Source organism: Notothenia coriiceps, unplaced genomic scaffold (assembly GCF_000735185.1).
Source record: "Notothenia coriiceps isolate Sejong01 unplaced genomic scaffold, NC01 NC01_scaffold00002654, whole genome shotgun sequence".
Taxonomy (NCBI): domain Eukaryota; kingdom Metazoa; phylum Chordata; class Actinopteri; order Perciformes; family Nototheniidae; genus Notothenia; species Notothenia coriiceps.
This window is the reverse complement of record NW_011335355.1, coordinates 90,048-102,105: the sequence shown is the minus strand read 5'-3', so window position 1 is coordinate 102,105 and position 12,058 is coordinate 90,048. Positions and strand designations below refer to the sequence as shown.

The 12,058-nt window shown below is 41.2% G+C and overlaps 2 protein-coding genes across 2 annotated transcripts in view; both read right to left on the bottom strand.

Annotated features, from left to right (window-relative positions):
- LOC104940783 (claudin-11-like) overlaps nt 1–1,129 on the bottom strand; it is a 4,636-nt gene extending 3,507 nt beyond the window's left edge. Inside the window, exon 1 of the mRNA XM_010765760.1 lies at nt 520–1,129. Within this exon, the coding sequence (XP_010764062.1) occupies nt 520–745 (226 nt within the window). The 5' untranslated portion in view covers nt 746–1,129. The remainder of the gene's footprint in view (nt 1–519) is intronic.
- A 249-nt stretch (nt 1,130–1,378) lies between these two features.
- LOC104940793 (uncharacterized) overlaps nt 1,379–12,058 on the bottom strand; it is a 100,599-nt gene continuing 89,919 nt past the window's right edge. Inside the window, exons 12-23 of the mRNA XM_010765770.1 lie at nt 10,830–11,125; nt 10,656–10,751; nt 9,602–9,754; nt 9,371–9,472; nt 8,766–8,967; nt 7,270–8,202; nt 6,657–6,988; nt 6,219–6,384; nt 5,572–5,683; nt 5,258–5,378; nt 3,112–3,451; nt 1,379–2,199 (exon numbers count right to left, since the gene is read on the bottom strand). Coding sequence (XP_010764072.1) covers nt 2,045–2,199; nt 3,112–3,451; nt 5,258–5,378; nt 5,572–5,683; nt 6,219–6,384; nt 6,657–6,988; nt 7,270–8,202; nt 8,766–8,967; nt 9,371–9,472; nt 9,602–9,754; nt 10,656–10,751; nt 10,830–11,125 — 3,008 coding nt within the window. The 3' untranslated portion in view covers nt 1,379–2,044. The remainder of the gene's footprint in view (nt 2,200–3,111; nt 3,452–5,257; nt 5,379–5,571; nt 5,684–6,218; nt 6,385–6,656; nt 6,989–7,269; nt 8,203–8,765; nt 8,968–9,370; nt 9,473–9,601; nt 9,755–10,655; nt 10,752–10,829; nt 11,126–12,058) is intronic.

The window sequence follows — 12,058 nt, the reverse complement described above, 5'->3', positions numbered from 1 at the left end:
GGGGGGGGTGTTATTCACAAACTCGTAAAAAGATTGAATGAGGTTTAGAGAGTAACGGATTACATGTAACGGGATTGCGTAATCAGGATGCAAATAAAGGTATTGATCTCTTAACGGTGCCTTTCAGCTGTTTATATTTATCCAAAGAGCCCACATCTAATTTACAGTTTAATACTTGGAGAATTATACTATATTGTAATTTAAAACTTGGGATAGCTAGGATTCTTTCATTCTTTTTAAATTGTATTATTATGCTATTTTTGTGATCTGATTTGTAAACAAAAATACTGTATGCTTGAAATGTATGGTATTTATTTTTATTTTATCTTTATTTGCACTGTATTTTAAATTAATCATCTTTGGTATGGTAATCCATAAGTAACAGAAAGTAATCAGGTCACATTTCAATACTAAGATTAGGTTAATGACTTTTTCTCATTTTTCTCACAGGTAATTATAAGGTAACGGAAAACACCGACCCACAATTTAATTAAAAAGATAAGGTAATAGTGATGTTACCGGGCAGGCTGAGCATCTGGCTGAGCGCCTGGCAGTGATACAGCGCCGGGGAGATCGTGCACTCCACCCACAGTCCCCGGGTACCGAGCTCGTCCATGCGGATGCAGGTAGCCAGGGCGTACTCGCAGGTCCGGACCCAGTCGTTGGTGGCCGTGGCGACGATGACCCCTACCCAGCCCGCACAGCTGGCCGCGCTGCCGGTCATCAGCCTGCACATGTGCGCCATGGAGCTGCCGTGCGTAATTAGGCGCCGATTAAAAACACACTAAATCTTAAAAATCCGTATTCTTTTCAACAAATTTGTGTTTTAAATAGAGTTTTTTCTCTCTCCTTGCAGATACTTTTAAAAGTCTAGTTTATTTTACAAAAGACTAAAAAACTCGACTCAAAACGCAGAAGTAAAAAGTGCAATTTGTATCTTTTCTCTACTCTGCTCATAAAAAGATGAAAAGTTCCCCAATATTGCTCCAAAAAAATGCAATTGATTTATACAAATTAAAATGTAATTTCTTGAAAAAATAAGTATTTTAGATCAGAAACTTAAGAAGAAAATAATCCTGCTATGTCCCGTTGATGTGCCTGAGGTTGATCCGCAGAAAAATGCCTAATAAGATTTATTATAGGGTGTGGTGAAATGCCTACCCTCACTCCACACTTTAAGCCAATCAGAGCTCATGTGAGATCCTAACCTAAACCAGATATGGAAAGATAGAAAAACAAAAACCTGAATTCATCAGAAAAGCAGACAGACCTGGAATATTTGGCACATATTTGAGGTTTTTGGGTCACCGGGAGGAACTTTGTGACATGAATTCATATTAGTTTATTTAACAAAGTACAGATTTCTCTTCATATATCACTTACCTGTCTCACTGTGGCCCTCTGTTGGTGTAAAACATCTTTCTTTCTATTCAAACAATAAGATAAAACAATCGTTTTGATTAATTATTCATTTATTAAATAATTTCAGGCATGATACCATAAAAATGTGATGATTAAAGACACCAGCCTCTACCCTGATAGTGACTTTTTTTTAATCCTCAGACATGTTTTTGTCCAGAATATAGTGATATAAAACATTAAACTTTCATGAATCACTTACAAAGTCTACGTGTTATTATTATTATTATTATTATTATTATTTTTACACACACCGGTTATGTTAGCTACTGAATAGATTTGTCGTTGACGTCACATTCTAAAAAAACTAAATAGACAAATTTTATATATTAAATGTTCAAAATCCTTCATGAAATAGCTTCAAATTTACACTCTCCAGCGGCATGTAAAATATACACAAAGTTACAAAAATCTCTCGTGCTACAGCCCCAGAACGGATTGAATTTCTTCCGGACTTTTTTTCTGTTCCCTAAGGCCACACCTTGATTTATAATCTCATAAATTACCGTGAATCTCTTTTTGTGACTTTGTTCTGTCATCCTTGGTGTCAGCTTTTCATAAAAACTCTCCTTTCTCTTCACATTTAACTTCCTCCATTGCTTGATTTTTTGTCTGTTTTAGTCTCTCATTGGTTTTTCAGTGTGTTGATGTGAGCGCAGATCTTGAGTGCTGGTCCAAGTTTGATGTTCATGCTGGTCATCAGATGGTCCTCAGTGAGTAGCAGCAGAGCTTGGCCATCGATCTCCTGCAGCCGGAACGCCTCGGCCACGTCGCTGCAGCCTGAAACACGGAGAAAAAGATGAGATCGGATCATATTTAAGAACACACTTCCATCCTCTAAACAGCTTATTCTGAACAAGGTGTTGATGTGTCTCTAAGCAAAACATTAATGCACACTTATTTGCCCTTTTATTATCACTGGAAATTGCGCATATTCTTCATACATTATACTGTACATTTCTTCAAATCCCCTGCTCAATCTTTAGAGCTATGTTAATTGAAAAGTAATTAATATTTTCAGCTCTCGAAGTGTTGGTGCTGCAGCCTGAAACACAAATAAATAAGCTGTAGCTTTCATTTTAAAACAGATATACTTTTTACAGTTTTGTAACACTGTGAAAATCTTAAAGCGTTAGGCACTGCATCTAACGATTATTTTCATTGTTGATTATTTTCTCAATTAGTTTGTGTTTCTTTAAGCCAAAAATTATGCCAGATATGTTCAGGTTATTGAAAATGTTTTTAAATTACCTAAACCTTCTAAACTCTCTTCTGTGTTTCTGAGCAGATACTTTAACACTTGTGTTTCACTCTTCAGATTTTCTTCCAGATGTTTCACAGTGGAGGATGAAAATATGCTGCCTCAGCCTGCGGTTGATTTCAGTATTTTGCGAAACACTTAATTGGATGAAGAGCATGTCATCTGCTCATGATTAACACACTCGAGTGTAAATCAGACTGAATGACAGTGGAGTCATTTTATACTGTTTTATTTTGTGTAAATCAAACTGCCTTTTTCCCCTAAGGTCGCAGAGACAATTATTAAGAAGAATTGTTTGTTCTATAAACTTAAAAAATCCCGGTCATCCCAGAAAAAGGATCATACTTAAAGTTTGTCATGTTTAGACCGATTGTTACCCATTACATTTACAATTATAATTTTCTGATCTAAAGCCTTTATTTGAAGTGTACCTGGCAGTGTGTGTATGAAGGCGGTGACCTCCTCCACGCTCCACTGGGTGGGGGGGGGTCTGAAGGTGCTTGTTGGTTTGGGGGTGGGCGTGGTCAGCGGGGGGGCGGATGCCCTCCTCGCTCTCCTCGCCGCCCGCCGCTCCATCCTGGCCGTCATGGCGACAGCAGGATCTTCTTCCCCCTCATCATCTTCCTCCTCCTCTCCTCCTCCCTCCATTTCCTCCTCTTCTTCCCCCCCCTCCTCCTCCTCCTCCTCTTCCTCCTCCTCATCTTCTTCTGCCTCCGTCGCCTTCTCCTTCCCCTCCTTCTCTCGCCGCCCGGCGCTCCACAGATCACGAGGCTGCAGAAGAATTGTGAGTTAATCTGTTATTATTTTAATACTTAAAGATCTTGCTCAAATGTAATTAAGTACATGTACTCAAGTAATGCTCTTTGATACATGTGCTTTACTTGAGGTTTTCGTTCTCATGCCATTTGTTATACTTTTACTTCCTTTGAGAGGTAAATATTGTACTTTTACTTATCCGACAGCTCAAGTTACTTCAAATATTAAGATTCATTCTACAAAAAATACTAAGAGTTTTTAAATGCGATGTTTTCTTACAAATGAATCTTGAGTAATGTACCTTATTTCAAATTAAAGTACTTGACATCCTTAGTAAAACAAATACAAAACATTTAAATACAAAAAAACTAAAATATTAGGTTGTGTTACAAATGAAATGTCACAAAAGATATATAGATATAAGAGAGACAGCCTGTCCAATCAGTAGACAACAAAACAATTGGCAACTATTTTATTAACTGTTTGGTCATTTTTCAAAATTGATGTTGTTGATTTTTCTTTTACTTATTTTAAAATATTGTTGATGTTTTGTCCTGTATAATACTTTAGATACGTTCTCTATACTTTATTTTTACTTATTATAATAATGTACTTTAATGACTTTCACTTAAAAGTGATTGTTTTCATGGTGTTACTAACACTTTAACTGAAACATCTGAATATTTATTTCACCGCTGCAAAAAGTACAGAAGTATTAACGGCTAACTCAAAAGTAAAATAACTCAATCTTAAACCAAATAGTTTAAAAAGAGCCCTCAGAACTACAAATCCCTTAAGACATTGAGGCTCTTTAATAACACCTGTGTGAGCACTGAGGTGTATTTTGGTGAAAACATTGAGGACTGAGAAGAGGATTTAACTGCAGACTTTTACAGCAAACTGAAAGGCCCTCATTTGATGAGTTTAATCATGGAATACAGTTGAACATAAAGACATGCTAGCAGCAGCAAAACGTGCTAAACATTAGGCTATATGCTATATGCTAGCTGCATGTTGGTTAACAACCATCGTTGCTAGCTCACAAGCTAAGTGTTACTATGCTAACATGCTTGAGTTGTTTTGTAGTTTTGTGGTCTGCATCTTGTTGTGTTTTGTTCATCTGAATTACTTCTTTGAATAATGTTGACATGATGACTTTTATCATTCTGGCGTGGTTGTTTTTAATATTGACAACAGTTCTGGGATTTGTCTCTTTTTATATTTGGGTTCTCTTTTTATTCCCCAAACATTTATCTGTGTCTTGTTAATATTATACTTTATACTATACTATATATATAAGTCTCAGTCTGGCAGCTCTGATTATTCTTTTTTATAAATGAACATATTTTACAGATTAATTGAACTAATACAAACTTCATTTTATTTAAATTGTATTAAGTGTTCTTATTTTTCTTTAATTTGAGTACTTTTAGTTATTGATAATTATTATTATTTGTATAATATATGTATTTTTTAAATATTAATACTAGTTTTCAAATGTCTCCCCCTGCTGTTTAAAGTTAGTGTGAATAAAAAAAAAACATCTTAAACTTTTTTTATTGTGCATTTTGTCTCTTTGCAAATTAAACACAATCATTTGAGTTGTTAAGAAAAGAGAAACAAGCAAAAACTGAAATAAATTATTTAGGGTGGCGCTAGATTATTTACAAGATAATGTCCTAAGAGTATAAGAAACCTATTTATTTAAAATATATGGTTTTTTGCTGCACCCTAGGTCACTTATATGAGATAAACTCGTGGTAATTTGTGTAGTGAGTGTTAGTTTTTATTTTAAACTGGTGGTGAGTTCAGGGTCCCTACCAGTCTCAGTAAAAGAGGCTTCCCCGGGACGGACTCGGCCCTGTTCAGAGCGGGTCGGGGCCTTTCAGACCGGCTCCCTGCGCTCAGAGCCCGCAGACGCTTCGTCAGACGCACGTTAAACCTGAGGCAGAAATACAAATAGTTTGAATTCACACACACTGTGCATGTACCACCTGTGTGTGTTATGCACCGGCCACACACACCACATCCTGCCAGCGCAGCAACACCCATGAACACACAGCTGCAGCTCAGAGACAGAGACTGAAGGTCACAGGCTGCATTAGCTGCTCTCTCTTTGTGTTTCTGATTCTCACCCGCGTGCACAGGAAGTGGAGCAGAAGCGTTTGGACCGCATGAAGTTGTGTGCGTGGCCTCGCTTCCCGCAGAACTGGCAGTGCAGCACCGTCCTGTCCCTTTGTACCGGACCTGTTTGTGAGACAGAGAGTGTTTTATTTCAGAGGATTTAAGGCTGCACATGTCTTAAATATTCAGCAAAGGAGAATATGGTAGAAGAAAGACCACCTTATCTCCTTTTAGGTTAAAAAGAAGCCACAAATTCTCACTTCTGAGAATGTTTTGAAAATGTCCAATATATATAAACTTAAACTAAAATACTCAAATGTTATTTTTTACATATCACATAAAAAGATTAATGGTCGACTGTGTTTTTATTTCAAAGACATTAAATCTGCAGACAACAATTAATATTTAGTTTAAAGAGGATCAACAACTTTTTTTAACTTTAACAAACAGGGGTTTCATGTTATTGCTCCTTATATGTGCAGGGAGGGTTTCAGATCTTTTTTTATCACTGTGAGTTGTTTGTTTGAAATATTATTGTTGTTTAGGTGGATAATTCAAATAAGCCTGGTGGGGTTTCTGCCTCTTCCTGCAGTCTATTAGATTTGTTATGTGTATTTAAAAATGTGCAAATAAACTAGATCTTCACATAAGGACTTACTCTTGTCGGGGTCCTCTGCGTCTCCCCCCAACTCCCCCTCTGACTCGATGCAGTGCTCATCTGGTTTCTCTGTGTCCGTCACAGGAAGTGCTGCGCTGCCGTTGGTCCCGTTCACTTCCTGTGGCGTGGAGACCCGCGCGGGAACCAGCAGGGACGAGCGGTTCACCTGCAGGAACAGAAAGGTGCTCAATCACACGCTAATGTGCAAGGTACACACTGTTTGTAATCCATTGTATATCATTCTGAAATGGGCAATTCTGCATAGTAAGGACTTGTTCATTGGTAACTTTAGGTATATTTTGATGCTAATACATTTGCACTTAATTTTGAATACATTTTCTATTCATAGTGTGTGTGTGTGTGTGTGTGTGTGTGTGTGTGTGTGTGTGTGTGTGTGTGTGTGTGTGTGTGTGTGTGTGTGTGTGTATTTGTGCATACTGGAAAAGGTTGCAGCCCCTCCTGGATGACGAAGCCCTCCACGAGGTGAGTCAGCACCTGCCTCCCCTCCGGCCACGCCCCCGGTTCCCAGGGGCTACTCAGCGATTGGTCCAAATTCTCCGACTCGTCTCCTGATTGGCCGAGGGGCTCCGTCTCCGTTTCTGGCGGCTGCGAGTCGCCGTTTGATTTCGCAACTTTTTCCGTCTCGGGCTGTGATTGGCTGAGGTCAGTAGGGAGGGCAGGCTGAGGGGGGAGGAGGGGAGGATGGGGTTCTCCAGAGGGGGAGATGAAGGGTGAGGAGGGGGGAGACTGGGAGGAGAGGCTGGATAACGCTGGGAGAAGAACAAACACATGTCAGAGTCAATAAGTTGTTAAATAAATTAATAAATAGTTCATCTTCAAAAGAACAAACAAACAAAAACATTTTCGATCCAATTTAAGTGTCTTATTTTGTCAATCCAAAACAGGAAGATACTGTATGTAGCATATGACGCTTTGAATGACACAAAAAGACACTCAGTACAGCATTAGTAGGAACTCGGCCATCCTGTAAATACAAATTATTGTTTTTTTGGGGTGAAGCTTGCTCTGAGAGGTGTACAGAAGGAGGTACCTGATTGGTTGTCAGACTGAGTGGACATGTCCTCACTGAAGTCCTCCTGACCGCCCGGCTGCAGAAACTCTGGAGCTGGACCCAGGACTGGTTTCTGTTCCTCGTCTTCAACAGGGTCAGCATCTAAGTTCTGGTCCTGATGGAGACTCTCAGACTGGTCCATGGCGCTCTCTCCTTCCTCCTCCATCTTTTTCCCCGCCTTCTGTCCATCACTTTGGCCTTCCTCTGTCACTTCCATGTGCTCTTCCACTCTGACTGTTTCCTCTTCCTCTTTCTTCTGACCAACAATGCTTTCTTCCCTCTCAGGATGGAGCTTCTGTTTCTCTTTCCCTCTTTGGTCGTCTTTCTCCCCCCTCAGCTCCTCTCTGTCTCCCTCTCTCCCTCTTCCTCCTTCTCTCTGCTCATCTTCCTCCCTCCCCTCTCCTCTCCGGAGCAGAGTTTGTGTTTGAGGAGGGGAAGCCGGACTCAGGAGGAATGGAGGCGAACTGTTTTTTGGCAAAGAGGGGATCAGAGGACGAGGAAGAGGAAGGACGTGCTCGCCGCTCAACGTCCTCTTTGATTGGCTGGGCTTCTCCTGCGCCTCCACAGTAGGAGGGGCTAACGCTGCGGGGGGGTACGTGCAAGGCTTGGTCTGGCGTCCCGAGGAGAGAGCGATGATCTGCAGCTGCCTCGCCGCAGACGGCGTGCGCTCAAAGTGAGAGGAAGCAGACGTGGTCCCGGGTAAGGAACTGTGCTGTGATTGGCCGAGCAGAGTCTGGGTTAACGGACAGCTCTTCAGTGCAGACAGTGGCGAGCGAGTGGGGGGGGCCTGGCAGACGGGGGCTGCAGCAATGGGTTGAAAGGTTGAAGTTTGACGAGAGGACACCACTCGGTGTCCGTTTGGAGAGTGGAGCCGGGGGCGCAGCGGGACGGCTCGCACGGGAGAGTACAGAGCTGAAGAATAAACAAAGAGAAAACATTAAAAAGAGAAAAAAATACATTCTATTCACAATCCAAGTGCACACCAGAACAAAACTAACATTGCATATGGCTTATTGGTGAAATAAAGAGCTAACGGGAGTAAAAAGTATTAAGATAATTATGTAAACAAACATATAATAAAATTGCACGTACATTTTTTTATCTATCCCTGACAGATAGAGATGTGAGAGAATTAGGAATTGATAAATAGTTGAAACACTGTTTTATTTGTTTTTACTTATAGGGACCTGAAGAGGATCCCGTTATCTTTGCTAGAAATGAAAAAAATTATTTTGCAGAATTTCTCTTTTTCAGATTGGTAGAGCAGAGAAACTATGTTATGATATTATGATGGAATGCAGTAGTTTTACCAATGTAATCATAATGTAATAATGGACAGGTTAATGTAAAGTTTTTTTCACTTTTAGTCTCTTTCTCTGCTGATGTTTAATATTCCCTCAGTAAATATAAATGAATATGTTATTCCTGAGATCCTCCTCTACTCTCACACCCAGGGTTATTCTGCAGGGACGTACTTGGCGGGGGGACGGAGAGGTGACGGCTCGGCGTGTTGGGGGTCTCTGTGCTGCAAGACTGTGGTCGGGGCCTTAGGGGGGGGAAGATGGGGGCGTGAGGGCGAGAGAGGGGAGGCGGGGCGGAGCAGGGTGTCTTCAGGCGGAGTGAGGGAGGGATGGTGAGGACCCCGGGGGGAGGAGGCCTGAGGGTGAGACTCTGGAGCTACAGAAGGAAAGACAGAATAAAAAAAACATCAGATCCCAAAAACATCGTTTTACTTTCTGCTTTAATTTATCGTTAGCTTTAATCATTAGCATGTTTGGATAACAGTAGAAAACCAGCGTTCCTTCTAACAACAGTAGTGTTTGGTCCTTGAGCTTAATGGGTAACATTTACTGTTTACTGTTTAGAGGCAACACAGTTGCTGGCTAGATACAACAAGATCCTTTGACTGAAATCCAACGCCCAATGTTGTAAATATTATAAATGAAGGTAATTGAGTAATTTTAATGTGTGCAACAGAATATAAAAGCTTTACAGTCATACAACAAGGTCTAGCAGAGCTTAGCAAACAGAGGATACAAAATCATACATGCACAAAGGTGGGATTTGCTCGGCTGCTCACCTGAGCGGAGGCAGGGTTAGAGTAAAGAGGGGAGGAGGAGGCGGGGGAGGAGGAAGAAGAAGAAGAGGAGAGTGCAGGTCGCATAGCAGACGTAAGAATCAGCTGCAGGAAAGAAGCAAGAGAGTAAACAATTGTGTGTGTGTGTGTGTGTGTGTGTGTGTGTGTGTGTGTGTGTGTGTGTGTGTGTGTGTGTGTGTGTGCGCATGCGTGCGTGCGTGCGTCTATGTTTACCATCTGAGCTCTGAGCAGCACCTGGTCTTGTCCGCACCCTTTGAGACCTTTCCCCAGGAGCAGGGTCTGCTGGGATACCCTTTGCCGCACTGGGGAGGCGCTCTGATTGGCTCGCACAAGACCAGGTGTGCCCGCAGGGTGAACTTGTGATACCTGGAACAAAGGGAGGAGGGGGGAGAGAAAGAGCTTTGGAGTGAGAAGGTCTTGTTATATTTCCTAAAGCAAGATAGTGATGTGTGTGTGTGTGTGTGTGTGTGTGTGTGTGTGTGTGTGTGTGTGTGTGTGTGTGTGTGTGTGTGTACACAGGGTGGAAACCAAAAGAATAAACAAGTAAAAGGATGTTTTAAGAAATGCAAAACAAACAATTTTTGTTTGCAAAAAGTCGCTCTGTCATCTAAATTTGATTTCCACACTTATTAGTTAATATAAGGGCATCGCCTTCCACGCACCTAAGATTGCATCTAGGCAAAGCAGGGCGGTTATATTTCCATAAACATTTTCATTACTTTCCTTTGCAGGGTACACATTTTGGAGGGTAGCAACTAGATTTATAACTTTTAATGTGTTACAAATGCAACATAACCAAATTAAAGATGTCGTGCCATGTTTTATTCACCAATATATTTATCCTCCACTTTTTTGCCTTTCATCAGGGTTTAAGGGTCCTAATGTGACTTGTCAATCGCCATAAATGCAAGTATTCAAAAGAATCACCCTTTTAAATTTGTCAAACAAATTGCAACTAACTAAGAGGCATTTTAGCCAAATGATCTTCCATTATATTTGTAGCCAACCAACATACTCTGCTTTCTTTCCTTCATCAGGAATTTAGCCCCCTACTAAAGAGTTCCCAAGTTGGTCATGTGACTATAGAAAAACATCACCCTAAATATTATATTTTTTTGAAATTGTTGAGAAATAAATGCTAATAATAATAAATGTTGGATAATATGGTGTGTGTGTGTGTGTGTGTGTGTGTGTGTGTGTGTGTGTGTGTGTGTGTGTGTGTGTGTGTGTGTGTGTGTGTGTGTGTGTGTGTGTGTGTGTGTGTTACCTGTCTTCCAGGTGGACTGGCTGGTGTGTGAAAGGGTGTGATGGGTGTGGAGATGGGGGTGGGCCTTGTGTTCCCGTTGGTGAGGCTGGTGGAGGTCTTGGTTGAGAGGGTGGTGGAGGTAGAAGAAGAAGAAGAAGAAGAAGAAGAAGAAGAGAGGAGGGAGGAGCTGGCTACAACAGGAGAGGAGGGGATGGTGGGAGATGTTTTGGAGGGGAGGATGGGGCGGGAGTAGGTGCGGAGAGCCGGTGTGGCGGTGGAGGTGAGTTTAGGAGGAGCAGGGATGAGAAGGTGGGGAGGTGGAGGAGCAGCCGCCCCCGCCGCCTTCGGTATGTGTGCCGCAGAGACGCGATGGGGGCAGGGTGAGAGGGGGAGGAGTGGAGGAGTTGGTGGGAGTGAGTCACCGTGTGGCTGCAGGGGATCGAGGAGCATGGGTGGGGTGAGGCGAGGGTGGGGGTCGTAGGTGGAGGTGTCTGGCGTGGTCCCATTGGTGGACTCTCCGTGTTCAAGAGTTGGCTCCCACGACCCAGCTCCCTGTCCATCAGTCAACACTCGCAATACACACCACCACACACACACACCACACACACACACCACGACACACACACAGCACACACACACAGCAGCACACACAACACACACAACAACACAAAACCAACAAACACAACACCAACACATAAATATTTCATCAATGCAAAAGTATAGACCAATGAAAATATATCTATCCTTATATCATTAAATAATCAGCTAACTGCTTCAGCTTAGATTTGAAGTAGTAGTTATAACTTTATTAATTTGTATATATTCATATAGAGTAAATAACCATGAATATAAAATAAATATAAATATAAAATAAAAAATTAAATTATATAACACAACATACATCACAAGAACAGAGAACAATAAGTCATTTAATAAAAGAAAAAAAGGAGCGGGTCCAATTATGTCACAATCTCGTGATAAAAACCTGTTTTAACAATTGAATTGTCTTTCCATAACTAATAAAAAAAGGAAATTGTTATCATAATGTATATCATCATATAGTATTTAATATAATTACAATACCATTTATAATAATAACAGACAACATCCATAATATAAATGTAGGCTCAACATACTAATATTTAGCAAGTTTATATTTCCTTTATAAAAACTAAGCGCAACAACAACCAAAACTGGAAGAAAACGAGTTTAGAATTACAGACACGGGCAGTTTGGTACCCAGGGGTCCTGAGGCTTTCAGGAGGCCTGCAGAATGAGGATCCCCCTACTGTCACTGACAGTGTACAATTCAGGAGACTAACAATTGAAAGGGGGTGCGAAGTTGAATCAAAAGGGGGCTTCTGAAGTAAATGTTGAGCTCAGAAGGCAGCCTTATCTCGGCTACAGCATCCCGCAGCCAGGTG